This window comes from Photinus pyralis, unplaced genomic scaffold (genome assembly GCF_008802855.1).
Source record: "Photinus pyralis isolate 1611_PpyrPB1 unplaced genomic scaffold, Ppyr1.3 Ppyr1.4_LG7, whole genome shotgun sequence".
Lineage (NCBI taxonomy): Eukaryota > Metazoa > Arthropoda > Insecta > Coleoptera > Lampyridae > Photinus > Photinus pyralis.
Window position 1 is genome coordinate 23,427,386 of NW_022170738.1, and position 22,448 is coordinate 23,449,833.

At 38.5% G+C, this 22,448-nt stretch overlaps 3 protein-coding genes across 4 annotated transcripts; 1 reads left to right on the top strand and 2 right to left on the bottom strand.

Moving 5' to 3' along the window:
- Positions 1-768: 768 nt before the first annotated feature.
- LOC116175714 (transcription factor BTF3 homolog 4) lies at positions 769-1,739 on the bottom strand. 2 transcript variants are annotated; one of them, XM_031493973.1, is made up of 2 exons: positions 1,553-1,739; positions 769-1,499 (listed from the first exon to the last, which is right to left on the bottom strand). In XM_031493973.1, exon 2 carries the CDS (start codon positions 1,467-1,469, stop codon positions 969-971), a length of 501 nt encoding a protein of 166 aa, XP_031349833.1. In that variant the 5' UTR covers positions 1,470-1,499; positions 1,553-1,739; the 3' UTR covers positions 769-968. The 2 variants fall into 2 exon arrangements, with proteins under 2 accessions (XP_031349833.1, XP_031349832.1); XM_031493972.1 differs by having other exon boundaries at positions 769-1,476; positions 1,531-1,737.
- Positions 1,740-4,196: 2,457 nt separating this feature from the next.
- On the bottom strand, positions 4,197-7,525 carry LOC116175715 (kinesin-like protein KIF9). The gene is made up of 10 exons (XM_031493974.1): positions 7,189-7,525; positions 7,051-7,144; positions 6,658-7,002; positions 6,393-6,613; positions 6,200-6,347; positions 5,863-6,153; positions 5,264-5,372; positions 4,850-5,211; positions 4,523-4,798; positions 4,197-4,458 (listed from the first exon to the last, which is right to left on the bottom strand). The coding sequence occupies exons 1-10, from the start codon at positions 7,443-7,445 to the stop codon at positions 4,288-4,290; spliced, it is 2,274 nt and encodes a 757-aa protein (XP_031349834.1). The 5' UTR covers positions 7,446-7,525; the 3' UTR covers positions 4,197-4,287.
- Positions 7,526-10,767: 3,242 nt separating this feature from the next.
- Positions 10,768-19,247, top strand: LOC116175716 (dnaJ homolog subfamily C member 16). Its single transcript, XM_031493975.1, has 9 exons — positions 10,768-11,039; positions 11,089-11,621; positions 11,666-11,846; positions 11,900-12,086; positions 12,135-12,345; positions 17,799-18,165; positions 18,213-18,440; positions 18,779-18,980; positions 19,031-19,247. The coding sequence occupies exons 1-9, from the start codon at positions 10,891-10,893 to the stop codon at positions 19,235-19,237; spliced, it is 2,265 nt and encodes a 754-aa protein (XP_031349835.1). The 5' UTR covers positions 10,768-10,890; the 3' UTR covers positions 19,238-19,247.
- The last annotated feature ends 3,201 nt before the right edge of the window (positions 19,248-22,448 follow it).

Consider the following 22,448-nt stretch of genomic DNA (forward strand, 5'->3'; position numbering starts at 1 on the left):
CCAGCCTTAATACGAATTCCTTTCATTTTTGCCTCTTATTTTCCAAGATTTATATGAAGGATTTGCTCAAATTTCTCATGTTTATATACCACCCTTTATAGTAGTAATTTGCATAACTGCTGCATTAGCAATTTCTTCTGTGCTTGTACAATTCAATGCTTATCTGTGATTTAGGTAATTTCGGTGCTAATTGTAAGCAATCAATCTTACTGTTGCCATCTTATTATCAGTTGTCGAAAATTAACAAGGAAAATTTCTGTTTTTAATTTTTTTAATTAACTTACACTCTTGTCGTAAAGATGGCACTTCATGCTCTACCAGTTTATATGAATTTACAGGTATCTATAAATAATACAAATCTGCAATTCTTGTAAATTGAAGAAATGAGATCTCTACATTTTTTAAATGGATTGTAATCACAGACAGAACGGTGACTATTAACATGAATATCAAAAATAGTTTTTGGATGGTGTAACATGCAGAAAAAAAGTTCCCACTGCAAAATAAAAAGTCCTTTGAGGAAGCAGATATAATGTAAAAGGACGCATTCTATTAACAAAATGTTTCGAAATTAATTTTGCAATTTAAATCCACTTAATTCGTGACCCAGATATCAGGGGCAAAATCATAAAGCATAACATGAAATCAAAACAGGAAGGATCGGTTCGTAGCACACATTTCAGCAAACATTATCAGCATTCAATTTACAAAATTAACCACAAGATAAAGAGCACATTATCTGGTAGTTAAACAAACAAGTAAAGGAACAACACTATTAGAATATTATATTTCCTATCAAACACTCTATCGGAACCAAAATCGTAATACAGATTTTAACAATAAGTAATGAAAAAAGTTCTTTAACATTTGGTGGTGGATAGAGATTGCTATAGCCAATTAATATTATAAATAATGACGCCGAATCTCGGAATTTAAATTTACCACACACTAAATACAGGCGGAAAAAGTTAATCTTGCTTCTTATCCTTCGGTTTGCCGTCTTCTTTCTTTTTGCCCACCTCCGCCTTGGAAGCCTCGTCGAAATTCTCGACTAGATCTGGTACGTCCTCCTCGTCCTCCGGCAAGATTTTACCAACACCCGCATTGGCAACGGTATTAGCTAAACGCTTCAACTGATTCAAACCTTCGGGGCCGAGCTGACTGAGAATGCCGGGCAGCATCTCTGTGATTTGTTTGGTTTCGCCGTGTCCCGTAATTGCAAATGTGTTCGCTGCTAATGACGCTTGAGCTTTGGGGTTATTAAAATGTATGACGGTGCCGTCGTCCTTAATCATATTCACTTCCTCGATTCCTGGTATCGTATTTACAGCTAACTTCTTAAGGGAGGATTGCAGTTTTTTGTCATCTGTCGCTTGTGTCGAATGCACCACCTTCTTTTTGCGCCTCGGTGTGCCTTTACCACCAATTCTGACTTGTGCTTGTAATTTCTTTAACTTTTCGGTATTCATACTTAAACTATTATGACACGTCGATAAACACTAAGTATTTAAGATGTACTTATTAAGTTACCTTAAAACGTCGTTACACTCACATGAGTTGGTTAAAACTTTGTAATTACAGCAAGCACATGTGCTCACAACCGGTACATACAAAGGGAAGATGGTTGATTTCCGCTATTGAGCTAACCGCGCCTGATCCGTACGGCGCGCCAAATTTAAATTTCACGACCACGTTCACAAATATCTACCCCAATTTGTGCAAATTCAGCGTACGTAATTGCACTATTAATCTTATGTAATATAATCTACGCTCTAATCCTGCAATTATCAATTAATTTCTATAAAACGAGGCAGTTAAAAAATTTAAATTAATGCTCAGTGGCGTAACATTAATTTTTTAATAAAAACCTTGTAACTGCATAAGTAGGCTGATTATGATTTGGACAAAGCGCTGTAGATAACTATACCGGATGGTGGACGGTATAAGTAGGAACATAAGGATTTAACATGGGAAATTAATTCTGAACAACTTTAAACTCTACAGTTTTTTCTGTAAAATGTACAGGAGTGCAGAATATTACATAAAATAATTTCCCATGTTAAATCCCTATGTTCCTACTTACCATGCACCACCCGGTATAATTTTAATAAACATCTCAAAATGACAAGAAAGAATACAAAGGAGGTGGTTCGTGTACAAAAGGGACTACTCGTACTTGCACATAATCTTTGACGGTAACAGAATTGTTTCAGCATAGAGACTCCGAACAGTATCCATGGTCCATGTGGAGTAGCCATTTAGCCAATTCAAGCTATTTATGCATGGATGAGGGAACCTGCAATGCCTACTTCCCGAAGAAGGCCCCGCGAACGAAACAGGAAGATTTGACGTAGGGCTTGCAGCACGTTGCGAAGTACTGAAAAAGGAAGTAACCGGTTTGCGAAGACCTATACGTGGTTTATTTATAACGGAGCGTTGGAGAAGTGAACATTTCGAGCTTGCGCAGTTAAAGCCTCATCAAAATGGCAAGAGTTGACTGCAAACGCGGCGCGTCTTATTTTTCGACGGTATTGTAAGATACCGTGCGACCAACCAGTTCCGTGAGATAACGTTTTGATAACAGACTTTAAAATGACCATCTAAAATATCTTATTCACATGACAACATGTACATGAGTTACATATAGGGGCGAATTTGTCTGCACACTAACGGAACAAGCACAAACCTCAACAGATGAACAGGCGGCATTCTGTCACTATTTAAGTTCTGTGGTACTGGTTCCTGGGATGTGCACAAATTGTGTTGAGTGCTGTGCTATGGACAATAAGAATTATCAAAGTCCTTGGGAGAGACCAAAGGGACTTCAGCGCATTTTTCTGTGTCATATCAGTATTCTGCTAGTCCGTTTTGACTCCACCATCAATTGTCGAAGGCTACCAATTCCCTTAGTCGGCTCCTACCTCCGACGCCCCGTTCGCTCGTAAATCGCGTTTGAAGTTTTGACTACCATCAGTCCGATCTTGTCCGGGGTTACCCATTCCCTTTGTCTGTACCCACTTCTGACGCCCCCAGTTTCATATAAATGCTGAAAACCTTCCACAAAATAGTAATCAATTATTGCAACACTTCTTATAGCTCGAGGTTCTATTGACGACACGAGAAAGACGGGCTCAATTGTCGCCACTATGTTACTATGTCACTGCAGTCTGCTCCCCTTACCCAATCCCGAAAACTATCATCTTTCCTTGAGGGAGCCCTTTCACGGCTGTGTGGAAGAGACACTAGCTGCCTATCATTCCCCAGGAATTCTTCGCTTCCAGGCGCCACCAGACCCCCGCCAGGTCGTCAAGTTCCACGGGGCCCAGACGGCAGCCTTGCGGAGCTTAGGATGTTGCCAATCACCTCCTTCAACTACTCAAGAGAATTTATAAGTAAGCTGCCGAGAGTTAACTGAAAGTAGCGATCGTAGATACCAATAATCCTCTGGGTACGCTAACTGCTAACCAGGCAGATATGGTACAAAAACACTTAAGCAGAGGTTCTTGACCCGCATCTGTTCGCCCTAAAGAGCGTTACACTAACACCCACGTTCAAGGGTTGGACCACCACACAACAATTTATTCCGATTGCGGGGTGCTTCAGCTTTACTGATGGTTGGTTGAGTCTGCGGTCTGCCCTTCTTTGTCGGCGGTTAGGTCGGCGTTGAGTTATCCGATCTTTGCCTCTATTTCTCTTCATCTATCCGTTTGGCCGCCTGGCCGGGGTTAGCTCTAGGAGGGTATCTCACGTTGAAGTAGTTGACTCATTTAGGCCAGCCTGGCCTTTTTCCCCCTCTTCTATTCAGAACCGTAGATGTGCTTGGGTGGTTTGATCTATTGAGACTCGGTAACCTGCAACAGAGCTTGGGAGGTATTCTGAGACGTTTCCGATGACAGCCGATTGGTCATGGTGGATTAGCCACGACCTCCCGTCTTAAGCGAAAGTCCGGCCAAAGTACTCTGTTGTCGCCACTTCAGGTAACTCACCTACCAGGATCCGTACATCCCCTATTACGGGTCGCCTCGCACGGCACAAACATGAGGGTGTTGTTTTTAGTTTGGATTCTCACTTGGGGCCGTCATACGCCGAGTCGAGCATATGGCGTCACATTTAGACCAAACGCTACACCATTGTATATATATTTGTATAATTTGATAAGGGCTACACCTACACAGTACTGACAGTACACATGGAAACCTCATCGCAATTACAAAAGTTTCTTTAAAATATCGCATATATAAAGGTGAAAGCCAAATGTATACAAGGGTAGGATCAAACAAAGTGCATTTAAGTCCACCGCTTTCTCCTTTTTGTTAATTTTATTTCTTTCAATATTTGTTCCTTCATTAACCGCTGTAACTGCCTGTATAGTTTTATATTGTGTACTTCATCATCAGGTAATGTCTCTCCAACTTCCTCGTCCAATAAAGCTGATATCGCTCCCGATTCGTATACAACCTGAAACAGCTGATTGATGTACCTACCCTACCTATACTGATGTTATTTAATTCGATGCATTTACGTGTAACTGCGATGTGGCATGTAAATCTGGTACTGAGATATGATAATGTTTTTTGCAAAAGTCGTCAAATTTGTCTATAATATCCTTCTTAATCGACTGGGTTTGTTCTAGTGCAAGTATAAATTCCGTTTGCTTCTTCAGGACATGTTCCTGTTCAGCAATCAGCTCTTGTTGAGCATGATTACAGTTGTCCAGGCATTCCGTTTCTGCTGCACTTAGAAAAGCTTTACCATCTTCATCACAGGTTTGTGGATCAAACAGTCTCCGCATCTCGGCCTTTCAAAACAGATCCGCATTTAGAATCTGCCGACCTTAAATGGCGCTTACCTTACGCAACTCGTTCTTTCTAAGGTCTACGGTTTCGTGGCACTTGTGCAACTGTCTAATGGCGTGATAGTACTCCAACTGTAGCTCTTTGGCTTCGGTTTCACTTGCAATCCGTTCTTCCTCGAGCTTTGCGTAATTATACGAGTTATCGTTTATAAACAGTGCCCAGGCTTTCGCATAGTTCGGCACGTTCTTCGGCAAATCTTTCACTTCGCCTAGTTCGGCCAAGTGCAAGGGGAGGTCGTGTAGGGAACCGGCGTTTGATTTCTTTTTGCCCGTGCTTGATTTTTTTAATGAAAGGCTACTGGTCTTGCTACGTTTAGTGAGCGTGTTACGTTTTTCACCTAGCGCATTTTTCGAAACTATAATATGAACGGGTATTATTGGTTCAGTTAAGGTATTGATTAGATTTACTGTTACTGGGTGCTTTCTTTGGCGATCCCTTTAGTGAAACATTGCCATGGCTTGATTTTAATTTTCCAACTCCAATGCTTTCTTTAGACTTTGTCGTTGAGCGTGTAATCTACAACATACTTTAGTGCATATGTCCCGTGTAATTTTATAGTTGAACCCTTATGAATAAATGAGCAATTTGTATTTGTAATGCGCTATAAATGACAATGCCCATGTTGTACTAGAATGTCGTTAATTTACCACGATCATGTAATTACTAGATGGTTGCAATAAACGTAAAGATAAAAGAAGAAAAATGCAGAATAAAAATTGTCTCTGAATAAAGATGATTAAGCATAGGTAATCGTCAAAAAATCAATATACTATACACTGATTTACGCTAATGGAATTCTTTAACAATCAAACTCAAAACTACCTCACAACTCCTACTGGGAACCATTTTAAGTGCTAATTGATTGTATTATTTGATGAAAGAGCAACAAAAGCAACTATAGGAACCTCCCTCGATCACTACAACGAAAGAGGATCTTTGCTACAACCCAGAACTCTACAAAATATTCAGCACAAAAAAGCGTCGCATTGGAAATCAAATAGCAAACCTCTGTATTAATAGCTGTCGTAAAGCCCTCCTGATAACCATCATCGTGGGCAATCTTTACGCACTCCTCTTTATCCATCTCCAGTTTATTATAAAGATCCTTAAACACTTTGAGAACGGTGCGTGCATCAGATACATTGAGCACCACGAGCTCGTTAGTGATATCGGTTAAATACTCCTTGGCGATATTCTGCATTTGAAGGACACGGTCCTGAGTGATATTCGACGCTAAATCACCACAGTTCAGCATCGCATTCAAGTCGTTTTCCTTTCGCATGCCAACAATTTGGTTCTAAAGGTACCAAGTCAGTTTGAAAGAAGCTACAAACTTGTACAACCTTAAGCAGTTTGATTTCAATCTCTTCATTCTTTGAGATGTTGGGTTGCAGCCTTTTGGGCTTCAAGCCGCGTATGCATTGACCAAAAGCGAGCAAGGATAATGTGATGTAAAGGTTAGGTAGATCAACGCGTATATGTCCAACGCAGCTGAAACCGTAAGGGTATTGCCGGGACGATAAATTATCGTATTACCGAAGAATGCTATGCGCGCTTAACGAATCGCCCAAGTACTGTATCAAGGGGTTCAATCTTTGCTTCACCAGAATACAATCGGGACGATTTTGAATTAGTGTCAATATGAACTGCTCCAATTGCGTCTTCGCCACGTTAGCGTTACCGACTTGCGAAATATTTTTGTTAATCGATGTAGCATTGCCATAACTATCAACGCCTCCAAGGTCTACAACGTGCAGCTAAATGGCAGTTAATTTGAGGTGGTGAGAACATATATGGTTACTTTTGATGTCTTCTTCATCGGATCAGTTGTATTAGCCGGTTTTGCGGTAACAGTGATGGTAAATATACCGTTAGCGCCATGACTAGTTGTAGAGTTTGCTGCAAACTCTCTCTTGCTTTCGGCTCTAAATAGCAGCGTCAGTGCCTCGTCTGCAGATTTCACCTTCTGTAGTGTAATTTCCCTAAAGCTCCGTGTGAATGTATCACTATCTTCACTAAGTAAGTCTTTGAGATAAGTGTGTTTCGTTTCAACATAGGAGAGCTGAACGCAGAGTCTGATTTGGTTTTTGAGCACCTCTTTCTTTAGAAATAAGTCGGAAATCACACGCGGAGCAATGCCTCTATCCTAAAAGGACTACCTCTTGATTGACATCCTCGTATCGCTTTCATTTACCTTGTAGCAATTCCGCAATCCACTCGCCGTTAGAGATTTCCCACTTCCACTTTGGCCGAAACTCAGAATTATCGCACTGCAGCCGTCGATGACTCTAATAAATAGATATTATACAGTGGTGGGTACATGAAGACATACTTATCTAAAATATCACGTGTTACTCCATTGTAAACAGCTAATTGACTTTCATTATAAAATACACCATCGGTAGTGAACCTCCAGTAACTAGGAACCACTCCGTCTCGTCCAGTTCCAAAGTCCTGGATGTAACGTACGTATAACGTTTTCACATCTTCCAGTATTTTCACGTGATCCCATCGCATATTTAGCATCGGGAAAATTCTGTAATAAACTTTCGCGTTTTTAAATCGTGTCATTTCCGTTTTGGACTCCATTTTTGGTAACTTTGAACAGATAGATTTTTTGTCATATATGTCAACTTTCTGTCAAGATGTAGTACCTCTATTCAAAAGTATGGTAATTGCGATTATTTTCATAAAATAAATCGACCCAGCACGTTCAGACTCGATTGCTATAGATCAATATCATAGTCTAAATCTGTACTCATGGAAATTCGCATAATTAGTTAATGAGTTTAGTATAAATTAAATATTATATTATTAGTGGTTAATGGGATTGTTACTGGAAGATTTTTGGGAGTCATTCAGTCTTGGGCAACGCTATGCTAATACGTGGTCCAAGTTATTAGATTTACCTACTTCGAGCACTCAACGCGAGATTAGTCCGGGTTCTGGGTTATCAGAGCAACCTGTACGTGATAAGGAAAAATGTAAAGTTCAGAGAGGTTGGGACATAAAGAAGAACCCAGTGGTAATGACGGGTATTTTGGTTTTTATTGGAACGTAAAATTTAACAACGCGAGTTCCGTTAGTTACAATTGAAAGAGAAAAAACCTTGAATTAATTCTCAAGTGTCAGATTCATCAGTTAACGTGATGTTATCGCTCTTCTGTCGCATAAGGCAGAATCGTAGAAGTGATCAAGGATGAACTAATTAAGCGCGTCAAGATATTTTCGTTGCCATAAAATTGAGTGTGGTTGTTGATCTAAATTTAGATACGATTGTATGAATGTTTAGTACGAACGTATATGGGATTTTGCATTACAAGGAAGATAGATAAAAGAGAATTAGAATTATAAAGTAACAATTGCTATTAAAATAGAATAAAATAATAAATACCGCTTTAGGTACGTACCCATATTCGGAATGAGGTAAATAAATAAAAATAAAATATTTATTTTCTCAGCAACTAATATACATCAATAATTCTTTTTGTAAATAAATAGCTATTTATATATCAAATACATAAACTGGGTCTTTATGGACGAGCCGTTTATTTAGCCGAGCGAGCTTGCGAGCGAGGCACAAATAAACAAGGCGAGTGCACACTTTGAACTATCATAGCTTTTTGTTTCTATTATTCCATTATTTACCTATAGCTCATTCGATGCTCCAAAGCATTGTGATTATTTTATTTTCTATAACATTATCGTGAATTTTTCAAAATACAAAAAAAACTCTATTTAACGTGTCGTACACCACAAAAAGGTTTACAATAAGATTAAACACTTTCCAGTTAATGTAAACGTTACAAGAAAGCGAGGTTATAAAAACTAGGCCCAATCATATATATATGGGCCCAATTAGAACTACTACAGCTCCACACAAAACTGCTACCAACTACATAGAAATTATTAGAATGTTGTCTCATAACTTGGAAGTATACGAAGGGCCCCGAAATTTGTGTCGAATTACCGGGCGGTTTTCGTATTCTTTTAGATATTGTCAACCGATTTGTAATTAAGAGTTGGGTTGAATGAACTCCCTAGAATGTAGTTTACGCACGTTTAAAACCCGGTCGTACGTTTTAAGCGGGAAATTGGCACAAAATCTTCACGATGGGCCGTACGGTGCAAAAACGTCGGGGACGACTTTTATTATCTACCGTACAGCTGATATTTACGCTCCATTCCATTAATTTCGTGGGTTTCTCGTATTTTCGCAAACTTTCGCAAAAATAAAAAACTTACCTTTTTTTCTTAACATGGACTCGTCCGTCACGTTGACATTTGAAAATTTAATATGGCGGAAAATTCTCATTTTAACGAAAATGCACCTTTTCGCGACTAAAAAGGCTTCCGATACCGATTCCGATCGAAATTTTAGAAAAAAATAAGACCTATCGCGGACCTTTCCGCGCCCTATTTACCTCAAAATCGTCAAATACGACTCACTGATGACGTCATCGCCGCCTGTCGTTAAGGGTTTTTTGCGATTTTAAGGGTGAAGGAGTATATCAATCAAAAAATGAGGATAGGAATGTCGCCTCAACTTTTTTGAAAACCTACCGAGCGCACTAAGTCGGGAGTCACGAGTGAGAGGGAGAGGGAAGAATAGTCAGCGGCGTTCACAGAACAAGGAGCGATGCGTAGTCCGGACTTCATTATCAGCAAGAGCAAGTAGGTCGTAAAGTCACACCAACTTAACGTACTTTTTCATATATACGCGGTTTTTGATTGTAGCATGTTGCGTAAACATTTGAATTTTGACGCCGAACCTTCGCACGTAACGTACCTAATGGGCAGTAGAAATCGCGTTTGAGAAAAATAATGAGCATCCCGTTGTAAAAGTGTATCGTGGTTCCACGAGTACGTATACACACGCCTTTATGGCTATTCTGATCATTTTGTTCATTTTCTTTTCATTTCAACAGTCACAAATCGGGAAAAAAGCATAGACATATTATTCTCATGTGTATGAAAAGAAGCTTAGAGAAGGAAAGAGGTCATAATCGGTAGTATGTTGTCAAAAGCAAAACACAAACACCCTTACGCCCTCCAAAACTTTGGCGCTGGAGTTGCGGTTCAAGGTCAGTAAAGAGAGTAGGTTGCCTCGTAACTTTCAGCCAATAAACGTTCAGTATTAAAATACGCCAATGACGTCACCCAGAATCCCGTTTTGTCCAGATCATAAAAATTACTTATCAACGCAACAACAGCAGAGCAAGTTAAAAAATTGCAAAATGGATCAAAATGGAACTTTACATGGATGTGCTGAAAAGTTCCTGCATTGCATATACATAGAAAGAAACATGCTAGCGAAATATTAAACACACTTTATTCAAAATAGCTTACTTACGTTTCATCTTCATAGTCTTCGGCCGGGAAATCAGACTGCACAGTCTATTGCATACGGGGTTCAGGTTCCCCTTCCCATTGCACTTTATAACCCGATTCTTTTAGTAATACCTACAGCACTTAATACCTTTTGGAAAAGCGAAAAACTGATCTGCGATTCATTTGCTTTCGATTTGTTGCAGCTGCTATTGCATATAGCAACGCTACAAAGATTTCCATCCGGCATCTAATAGCTATTGATACTTGAGTATCCAACAGTAAGTATACGATCGAATTATAATAAAGGTATAAGTACGTAATAGAATCTTCAGCATTATCTGACAATTAAGTACTTACACAGTTCAAATATAACTGTCAAAGTCAACGAAAATTTAAACACCAATCAAATGGGACTTCCGGATTCTCGATGACGAGGTTACGAGGCAACTCTCTCTACTATTCTACTAATCTTGGTTGCGGCTGGCTGGTCGTTGATGAGACGCCTTCTACGACACGGAGTGCACGCCGCCACTGGTCGTTTAGGGAAATTGTACACCCTTTCTGCTGGTGACTCTTTCATTTATATGTTGGTAGCTGATTTGCACAAATGTCAAATGTTGTGATGAAAATTTGAACATGATCAATAATTATAATAAATGTAGTTAAATAAAAGAAATGCCGAAAATATGAAATAATTGTTAAAATGCAGGTGTCTAAATTGTTTATAATTGTACTTCTCATTGTTGTTACTTGCCTCGCTGAGGAGTATGATCCTTACAAAATATTAGGTGTATCCAGATTTGCAAGTCTACAGGAAATTAGAAAAGTCTACAAAAAATTAGCGAAAGAATGGTATTGTCGATTAACTACGTGCATGTAAACTTCATATGTAATCTTCTAGGCACCCCGATAAAACAAATGACCCGGAGGCGCAAAACAAATTCGTACAAATTAAGCAAGCTTACGAACTGCTATCTGATACAGAACGACGGGCGCGATTCGACCAAACGGGCATTACAGAGGATACCTATAAGGATAGATTTGATTATTCCAGATTTCATAGCAATCCGTTCGATGACATACTGCATCACAGTTATTTCAATTTTCAAGAGAATGATATAGCCTTTTTTCATCGTTTATCGATTACCTCTAGACAGTACGATAAGATTGTTATACCAAAAAGTGTACACACCCCGTATTTGATACTGTTTTATACCGATTGGTGTTTTTCGTGTTTACAAACGGCTCCGTACTTTCGTAAGTTAATGGATCATTTAGAACCACTCGGCGTGGAATTCGCGACCGTGCATACCGCAGCCGAACCAAGTTTAGCACGGCGTATGAATGTTCACAGCTTGCCTTGTCTTACAACTGTTATTGATGAAAATGTGTACGTTTTTAAGGATATTATTAGTAGCCCACAAAAGATTATCGGTAATTGACTGTATCTATTACGTTTTGTTTATTGCTCTTTGTAGAATTCTTACGTCACCACTTACCGTACAAGTTGATTACTACAGTGACTGACAATAATCTTGAGTACTTTTTAACTGGATGGGAGGATAACAAAGTGCGAGCTTTGATTTTTGAGCCTCACTCGTATGTACGCTTGCGGTATTTAATTACAGCATATCATTTTCGCCATCGAGTTTCTTTTGGGTAGGTATATGTTAAAATAAATCGAATATTAACACAAATGTTGTAAATTGCAGTTTTGTTAACTCATCAAACTTGCACCGTGAGTTCCAAGTACCGTTAGATATGGACACGGTACTGCTGTTTAACGAAAATGCCTCACGACCTGTTGCTAGCGTAACAATGAAAGAAATTCCTACTCAGACGCTTAACAATGTGATTTCCTCGAACCAGTACCTTGCGCTCCCTCGCCTGTCCTCACAGGTAAGTTGATGTTCGTAGATTACATCTTCATCGTCCTTTGTCTTGTAGAGCGTACTAGAATCGTTATGTCCCTGTGAATGGAATAAGCCCAGAAAAAGACTGTGCGTTGTTTTAGTAACAACAGCTTCGGATAGTCATGATCTACATAGACAATCATTTCGGCGTTACGCACAAGCTTCTCCATACAGCACTGAACGTGTGCGTTTCGCTTACATCTATCATGACAAACAGACTGAGTTTGTTAATGCCCTTATGCCAGGTATTGTATGTTAGTTAACTGGGTTTTGTTCATTTTTATTGTGCAGAAAGCGATATCCTAAAAATTTTTTTGAAATTTGTTATTTAGAATTGCCTAGATTTGGCAGTGTGCATGTATCTGACTTTTGTGCTGTTGGTGTGTCCTATTCCAACATCTGTCCATTTAACTAGTTTCAGTACTGTATCTTCGGGTTTGAGGTTCCCGATTGGTTGTGGATTCCTAGCTGGGTTCTTCTTCTTTCCAATGCAGGATATTAGAAGAGTTATGCATGAATATTCTAAACAGTCCAACTCCAGTTAATCACAAGTTGTTGTATACTCTTTCGGTAGCCTGATTAACTTTGGCACAGTAGTTGAGTTTGGGGAATTTATAAGCTTCTTGCCATGGGCGTTCTGTTTATATGTTTTCTATGTATTCAGATGTTCTGATCTCATCCAGTCATGGATGTTTCTATGGGCCATGTGATTTTGTATACCTATGTTCGGTGCGGGATTCGTGCATTTTACATGCCGCTGTTTAAATTTTTCTATACCAGAGGCGTCGTTAGCTGAGACACGGGTCCACTAATTGACTTGTAAGGAATATGTACTAATAATTTGAGTCTTATCTGCATCCACACTCGTTTCTTATTTGAAAGCGTTTCATTCTATTGCATTTTAGTTCTGTCCTTTTTCACTCTGAAACGGTACCATTGCTTATACTGGCAAATTTCTGAAACTAAATCTTTCTAAGCCTAAAGCGACCATCTGTTAAAACATCACGCCTAAATTAATTTTGGGTTTGGGTTTTTGTTGAGGTTGCCTACTGTTAGACCGGACAGTTCTCTCGCCACGCTCCATTGAAGAGGAAATTTTGATAATGATATTAGAGAACGGCTAGCGTTCAGCCATCGCCATCTAAAACGTCCTGGGCTGGTTTGGTCAACACCACCATATTTCACTACTGTCATATGCTGTTTTACAATTGAAGGTAGCCTAGACGTGAGATGAGATCATGTGTCCCTTACTCGCTAGGTTCTCGCCCAGTTAACTAATCCACGACGCTTTATTTACTGTTTCCAGTGACTGTTTATAAGCTCTGAGCATTATTCGACGGTGGCTTGGCATGGTCATGCATCACCGTTCCCCTATCCTACAGGGTATGGAATTCACTCCCTGAGGTAGGTAAAAACATAACATAACAAGTACAAATTGTGCGCAACCCTTGTGCAGGTAAAGCACATTTTAACACCCCTACGAAATTTCTTCCATAAATAAGAAAGTTGGCATATCCTACACAAAACCAAATTTGGAAAATGGCGCTACATTTGCTTTTATTGCAAGTGGCTATGTATCAAATTTCATTTGAATGCCTCCAAAAATAAGAAAGTTGGCACTGCGCATGCGCAAAACCAAATTTTGAAACTGGCGTTATATTTGCTTTTATTCCGAGTGGTTATGTATCAAATTTTATTTAAATACCCAATGGTTATATTTCTTCCAAACGTCCCAGTCGCCCTTTGTAGGTACTTTCCTTTGACAATTCACTCTTAAGATATAAGGAATTATAACCGATCACGACAAGGGGTCGAAGAGGAAGACTATGGTTAGTATAAATTAATTCCTTTTGTTGAGACCTTTCATTAGAGTACCATGAAGGATAAAACTAGTTCCACTCCCCCTCCCTCTTCCCCCTTTACCACGTACTTTGATAAGAGGACAAAAAGAAGGGCAGTAGTTTGTAGAAAACTGTTCCTTTCGTTGAGACCTTTAATTAGAATACAATGAGAGATAAAATTAATTTTTAATCCCCCCCCTCCCTCAGACCCCGTCGCTCACTGATCTCGAAAAAGAAGTCACACGGGAAAGTTATAGTTTGTACAAACCAATTTATTTCGATGAAACCTTTCATTAGAATACCATGAAGGGTAGGCATGTGTCGTCGTCCCCCCCCCCCCCCCACTCATTTTATAAAGTTTAACTTGGCGCCACTAAAGGCATGCGTATGCAAAATCTGAGACCAATTGGTTGTTGTATGTAAGTTATGCACGTTTCACTTTCAAAAACAGCATCTCAGGAAATAATTCGTGGGGGGGGGGGCCTTTTAGACAGCCAAATTTGATGGCCATCTAGCACACCTGCAACCCTTCCCCTAGAAGTAGTTCAAAACGGTAGAAGTGGGTCCGGACGGACAAAGCGCAAACAATAGCACATTTTTTTTAATTCTTAAAAAAATGGCATTTAAATTTTTTGCAAATCCTCTTTGGAATGGCAATATAAAAAAGTAACGAATTTTTTTAAATATGTATATTTAAAACGAGGAACTCAAAACAAAAGAAGTGAATATTTTTTTACGGTCCCTACCTCGCGTGACGTGTACGTTTTCGATAAAAACTGTGCGGTGCGAAATAAATGAAACTAGGTTAGACTTTTGCAGAGTCGAAACGTACCATTTGGCTGCGTTAAAAAATTAGATTCTAAGCTGGGTCCTTCGAACCATCACATACACTGTGGGTGAAATTTTCTATCGGTGAAAATTCGTTCTAAGTTGATTTTGGCGAACCATCGTGTACCATTTGAGGTGCGCTGAAATTAAATTTTTTAGCGAAGTTATAATATAACTTATGTGTGTGAAAGTTTGCTGTCGAAATTCAAGAACCGAAACGTGCAATTATTTGAGTGAAATTTTTCCGACTAGTAGTGAAGAGTTTAACTTCTGATAAAATTATATATTAAGTAGCGAGAACTCATAAACGTTGGGTACTTACCCAAGAAACGTTTAATTAAAATCGAATTCGTGTAAAGTACGAGTTCCCTGCAATTTTAATTGTACATTAAAACGGAGTTTACCCTAGTGCGTAGTAAGGCCGTTTATTTTCGGGCGATAAAAGATCTACGAGAATAAACGTAACGTTAACAGTAGTGGCCGGTTAAAAGCAAGTTTCTCAGAGTTGAGTGGCGCATTTGGACAGCATAAATAACATTTTGTATATAACGGCATACCATTAATCAGTGCATTTGCATTTAATAAATAAACCGATACAACGAAATATCGAAGGATCCTCAGTATTACAATCACTTTTAACGACAATTTATTTTAATCTTACAAAATACATTTTATAGTTAACAAAAATGCATCAAATTCATGTCTTTGGGCTTTGAGATAATGCTCTTGGTTTTTTTCCCAACGATCTTGGTGCATAAATAACGATTTTGACATGTTTTGATCAAAATCCATGTGGTCCATAAAAATAGATCAAATTCATGTTTAGATCATTGAGATAATGCTCTTGATCTTTTTCCCAACGATCTTGGTGCATAAATAACGATTTTGACATGTTTTGATCAAAATCCACGTTTTCGCCAAAAATTCATCAAATTCATGTCTTGGGCATTGAGATAATGCGCTTAGTCTTTTTCCCAACGCTCTTGGTGCATAAATAACGATTTTGACATGTTTTGATCAAAATCCATGTGGTCCATAAAAATAGATCAAATTCATGTTTAGATCATTGAGATAATGCTCTTAATCTTTTTCCCAACGATCTTGGTGCATAAATAACGATTTTGACATGTTTTGATCAAAATCCACGTTTTCGCCAAAAATTCATCAAATTCATGTCTTGGGCATTGAGATAGTGCGCTTAGTCTTTTTCCCAACGCTCTTGGTGCATAAATAACGATTTTGACATGTTTTGATCAAAATCCACGTGGTCGCCAAAAATGCATCAAATTCATGTCTTGGGCACTGAGATAATGGGCCTAGTCTTTTCCCAACGATCTTGGTGCATAAATAACGATTTTGACATGTTTTGATCAAAATCCACGTGGTCGCCAAAAATGCATCAAATTCATATCTTGGGCATTGAGATAATGCGCGTAGTCTTTTTCCCAACGATCTTGGTGCATAATTAACGATTTTGACATATTTTGATCAATATCCATGTGGCCTCAGAAAAATAATTTAACATTTTTGAATCACACACATGCGGTTATCAAACGTGCACGTTATCAACTCTTTCAGCATCAAGATAATGCGTTTGAAAGCTTTTACAACTCTAAATTCATGTGTAAAGAATAATTTGGGTACATTTTGCTCTAAAACTTTTGACCGAGACCACAGAGAAGAGTTATATTGAATTGTTACACATCTAAGAGTCATAGGGAATAATCTAGCGAAAGTCCGAACTCGATACATGACCTAGGGAATGAAATATGTTAATTTTTATTATATTGAGTTCGCAGTTTTCCTGTTCCCGATTCACTCGAAGTCGTATAACTTTTGTTCCTGTTGAACCAGCTTTCCTGAAAATCAATAGCGTCCGTTCTTAATGTCCAACGTACCCGTATACCAAATTTAAACACAATCGGCCACTTTTAAAAAGAGTTAGAGCGCACACGGACGGACGGACGGACGGACGGACGACAATACAAAACTATAAAGGATCTGAGGATCCTTAATAATAATATATATTTATGCTTACAGCAAAAATTTGCTTGCATTCGTCAAATTACAATGGAAATATTACACACAAAAAAGAACTTAAAATTTAAAACTTAAAAATTCCTCAAAGTTATAGAATGAATTATTTAAAAGAACCGTTTTGACTCTTAACTTAAACTTAACATCGTCTAAATTTGTCATCGACTCTGGGAGATGGTTGTAGAATTTTATCGCCATCACTTCAGAGCTATTCTTGATTTTGTCCAACCTGACGAAAGGTATCCTGATATTTAAGTTAATTTAATTAAAGTAAAAAAAATTAAACTAATAATATAAATAATTATTGAATTTAAAGTAATTTTGATATTCCTGAAGAAATTGACCTATGGAAAATTCCACGTCTTACCTCCCGGCACAATCTAAGTATTACGAGTATTACGACTCGCATTAAAAAGGTACCCAAAACGGATTAACAATTAAGCTTATTTTTCTCGTTAACTAATCATGAGATTAAGGACGTTGAATTAGTTGCTTCTGCGCCAAAAGTACACAACGAAACGGCGCGTTAATATGTAACTATTGTTTACTTTACAGCAAATGGTATCTTTGATGGAACAGTTGTTTTTGTTTGTTTTGATTTCTTTTTATCATTGACGAGAACGACGGTTTTTTTCTCTCTGATCAATGGTCCCTTTTGTTTCGAGAACAGTAGTCCCTCTTTGATGATGGTGTGATCAGCAATCTTTCTTTTGGAAAAGAAAAATTGTATCTCTTTATCTATGACGCGAACAACAGTATTGTGTGTATTCAACAACAACAATGGTTTGTATTTGATATTCTGATGAGAATAGTTTCTCTTTGTTTCTAACGAAAGGAAAGGTGTCTAAGTTGAGGGCTGAGGCGCGCTGCGCAAAACAATCGAAAGTACTAGATTATCAGCTTCTACAAATAAACCTCCTTTCCTGACAAGTTCTGCACAATAATAATAATAATTGAATTGTTTAGTCACCTCAATACCAATAATATTGCAGATGGCGAAGGTATAACGCCTCTATTAAGCATTGTTATCATTTGGAGAAGAGACACATCGCACGTTAAATACGAATGGTTACCAAACAAATGGGAGATTGAAGAAAACCTTAACGATACTGTGTCCAAGCTTGAAACTACTATTAGTCGATTATTAAAATCGTCAGAAGCGCTTACTTACGAGGCGTTGGTTACCGATTTATTTGACGAACACGCCAAAGGTATATTTGGACGTATTGTTACCAAGTTACTCATTTTCAGCGAGAGATTGTACGAGGGCTTAAGCAAAGATCAAATCCTACCAGTTCTCTCTATAGTGGGAACCATTGTTTTTATAGTCGGGGTAGGATATTTTATGGCTTATCTTGTGTAAGTATTGCTTCTGTATTTGAATGTTAACTAAGCGTCTCATTTAGGCGCATAGAGGAAGAAAGTGTGAAGCAAAACAGCAAAGGTAAAGCCGGCGACGGTGACGATGCTAATTACCAACCGGAGCTACGTTTGCACGAGTTACGTGCTGAGAAATACAATGGTTTGGTGCGCTTATTGAAACCAGGTTGCAGAACACTCATACTGGTCCTTGATATGCAATCGCGCGAACATCTCATACCACCTTTTCACAAGGCCGTGTGGCCCTACAGAAAGTGAGCACTAAAACTATAAGTTGAAACAATCAATGGGCGCGTTTAGCCGGGCCAGGTAGTGGTCGTTTGGCGCTTAACAGCGTCCGCCATTTTTTCCAGCGAAAATAATTTCCGCAGCGGAAGGTGGGAGTAGAAGCGCGCATTTACCGTGACAGTTAATTTACAACCTCACCTCACGTCAGTTAATCGGCGAAATTTGGCGCTGGGAACAGCTGTGTAAGCGCTGAATATGGCTGAACGCTCCCAATAATTAATTAGCAAATTGCCAGATCAATTATTAAACAACAAATTAATAGTTTTTGTTTCCCAGCACTCGATTAATTCATCTTCCCTTGTAGAAACAAGACCCTAATGTTTGCTTACATGTACGTCGAACGAGGTCTAACCTGGTACAAAGACCTACTACAGCTTTCGTTATCAGAGGAGCGAGACTTGAATATCAATCCACGCAACTGTGTGGGTACAGTTTTAGCAGTTAACGGCTATCGAAAGTACTTTTGCATGTTTCACGCGAAACACGCCGAATCAAGCAAGAAAAGAGTAAGTGTTGCGGTACCTTTATCTAAATTGATCCAAATGATTCATTTCAGTTGGAGAACAAAGCAAGCAAGCCGACAGTTAACGATGTGGAAGCGGCCGCGTTTATCGGTTTCAATTCAGACAGTTCGGATTCGGACGAAGAAATTTTACTCGAAGGCAATTTATTGGATGGCTTACCGAACTGGTTAGATAGACTGTTTGAGGGAACCACGCAAAGATTTCATTTTAACTACTGGCCCGATTTTCCAAATAAATAAAAAATTTCCATTTTATTATATTATCGCAGTAGAACAAGTAGCCGATCGCAAGGTTTTATGAAACTCTTTGTTTCTGTTGAAATATTAAAAGAACCAATTGCAGCTGTTTCAAAAATTCGTCGTTTAAAACGAAACAAAAAAGTAGCGTCTTTCAGTAGCGTCGATTTTTATATATTATACAGTAATGCCATAGTTTTTACATGTGTAACCAATTGTGCATTCTGCACTTTTCCCGTTTTGTTTGTAGTTATCGTTTTTAGCCAAAAATTTTCAGAATAGAGGCACTTTTCTATTGATTGACACTCGTTTGTGTGATGATCAACACCTGTAACACTAATCCATATTTACGTAATGACGGTAGAAGAGTAACTCTTGTAATCCTGAGCTAGTCATACGACATATCTGATTTCGATCTATCTATATATGTTAATTTTATATTGAAAAGTATTTTCCTCGTAATTTTTAAATTCCTAGCATGAGAAGCTTTACCACCTTGTGTTGACATTGTTTACATATTATTATGGAAAAATGTACCTATTCTAGTCATTTTAAAGGAATATTAAAGTTTAATCTTTTTAATTTGTCTCTCATTCTTATATTTCAGCCTTCCCTTCTAAGAGACATCAGTGTTTGCCTTTACCATAAAATTCTGGTTGGAATTTCAAAACAGTATATCTATAAACAAGAAACTTTATGACATTGCGCAGTTAGCGTATGCGCAAATTAATCGTCAAGGTTTACTGGTTCAGGCGCCAGAGCTATAAGCTACCAAATGCAAAAAGAACAGAACTAAATACACCAAAAAAAATTCATAGTGTGGTAACGAAAAAAGACTTGTGATAAACATTTTCTCCGTGATGTGAATGAGGTGGTCACGGGGAGTAACTGTAACCAAATGAGTTATGGCACTTAATTCCGAGATTGACCTCGATTCTCAACTGTAGGCTTGGATACTCCGGATAATTTACCTATCTTTGGGGCGGGATTCTGCTAACAAAAACTCTTAGGTTTAGAATCTATGTGTGATAATATATGACTTGCGATTCACTTATTTCCACATTGTTATTGATAATTTGATCTGGCCAACAAGGCTGTGTAATTTTCCATCTTGCTTGTAACAGAAGGGTTTTATTGGGGTCTAGGACACTTCGCCGAATGCCCACAACGCCGACACGATTTTTTGAAGGTCCATATCGCCGACTAGGGACACTACGCCGACGGACACTACGCCGATCGTGCCCACATCGTCGACAAGTGTGCAAGGGACACAACGCCGACCATGCCCACTTCGCCGACGGACACTACGCCGATCGTGCCCACATTGCCGAAACGTGTGCAAAGGACACTAAGCCGAACGTGACCACAACGCCGACTGTTCGAAAATCCAGGCCCCTCATACTCTGTCCAGTGTATGAGTTTGCATTTTAAAAAGTTTAAAAAACATGTCCTAAACCTACAAATAACCTAATATCCAAAGCTGCTTTGCTTCACACTCCGTCCAGTTTGATTAAGAATTTTCGTATGAGTCTGTAGTTCGAAAGAACAAGAAGTTAAAAAAAATATTCTGAACCTACAATAACCTAACGTCAAAAGCTACTTGGCGTTGCACACCGTCCAGCTTGATTAAGAAGTGTTATATGAGTCGACGTTATGGTCACGTTCGGTTTAGTGTCCCTTGTTCACTTTTCGGCGATGTGGGCACGGTCGGCGTAGTGTCCGTCGGCGAAGTGGGCATGGTCGGCGTTGTGTCCCTTGCACACTTGTCGACGATGTGGGCACGGTCGGCGCAGTGTCCGTCGGCGTAGTGTCCCTAGTCGGCGATATGGACCTTCAAAAAATCGTGTCGGCGTAATGGGCATTCGGCGAAATGTCCCGGCCTCTTTTATTGCACCCAATTGCACCAAAGATGACTCACCTGTTGTACAGTTACCTTGTTTTGTTAGCTGCTTGCGCCCCAACCAGTTCTTTGCTTTGAAACTTGCTTTTAACCTCTTTTTGATATCATGATTTATGTATGTGATTTATATTTCTCATGCTTTATTATCAATCAATTGCAACTAATTATCTTACACATTGACAACATTTTCATTTGAGATTATTGACGATTAAAATAACTGATCAAAAAGCAAAGACTTATTCAAAATACGTAAATTATACACACCATGGCATTGTTTTATTTTGTGTTCCTTCCCTACTGTATTATCGCCGCCACAAGAGAAGAGCCCTGCGTCATCAATGTACGAATGCATAAATCCAAGGTGTTGATACTTACATCTCAAAAATTTGCGCAACCCAAAAAAGGGCAGAGAACGAAACAAGTTCTTGGGATATAATAGACGTGCGCTTTTGAAAAGCTAAATGTAATGAAAAGAGATAACCTATAACGCTTGTCAAGTTTAACATGCATATTTGATGCTGATTTGACCAACGTCGTAATACTCCTAATTATTTTCAAATTTTCCATAACCTCTTTTGCTCTTCGTTTTCTTCGATTTTGTATAAATAAGCTGTTTTCTTTCCCCTACCTAATAACTAAATTTGACAAGTAAACAACTGAATTGGGATTTGCTGTTGCTCTTTTTAAACCTTTGCGAAACAACGCCATCTAGTACATTTTTCAACAACTTTAATATTGATTATTACGGAACTATTTTGACTTTGATTTTAAATCTTAAATCACACGCTTGTAGATGATGACGCAGGGCTCTTCTCTTGTGGCGGCGATAATACTTCAGGTTATAGCATTGTTTACAACTAACATACATAAGATAAGGGGGCCGTGCCTTATATGTTTAATCACGTGATTGCAGATTTAAAGGGGATCTGTTTTGCTTTTGATGGGAATAGCCATTTTTAAATGTTGCTGTTTTATTTTGTGAAGATTGCTTGGGAAGCACCGTATGTGATTGATACTAATTGAGAAGTAATTTTTAAATATACTTGAAATCACGAATCTTTGTCCCTGCGTCATTGATTTGTGAATCAATTTCAGACAAGTTTTTTATCGATTTCGCATACTTGACAGATATTACAGTGTTTTAGCGTATGTCTGAAATTGATTCACAAATCAATGACGCAGGGACAAAGATTCGTGATTTCAAGTTTACAAAATTACAGCACGTATGACAGACAGATAAAATGTATAATATATTTTTCTCATTAACAACACACTATTCATTTACATGGCAACATACATTATTTATATTCTAAA

Coding starts and splice junctions, on each gene's coding strand:
- LOC116175714 (XM_031493973.1), bottom strand. CDS start 1,469: ATGAATACCGAAAAGTTAAAGAAATTACAAGCACAAGTCAGAATTGGT.
- LOC116175715 (XM_031493974.1), bottom strand. CDS start 7,445: ATGGAGTCCAAAACGGAAATGACACGATTTAAAAACGCGAAAGTTTAT. Junction 7,003..7,050: donor GATTGCGGAATTGCTACAAG/GTAAATGAAAGC, acceptor TAGTCCTTTTAG/GATAGAGGCATTGCTCCGCG. Junction 5,212..5,263: donor AAAGAAAGCACCCAGTAACA/GTAAATCTAATC, acceptor TTCATATTATAG/TTTCGAAAAATGCGCTAGGT.
- LOC116175716 (XM_031493975.1), top strand. CDS start 10,891: ATGCAGGTGTCTAAATTGTTTATAATTGTACTTCTCATTGTTGTTACT. Junction 11,847..11,899: donor CGCCATCGAGTTTCTTTTGG/GTAGGTATATGT, acceptor TGTAAATTGCAG/TTTTGTTAACTCATCAAACT. Junction 18,166..18,212: donor TATTTTATGGCTTATCTTGT/GTAAGTATTGCT, acceptor CGTCTCATTTAG/GCGCATAGAGGAAGAAAGTG.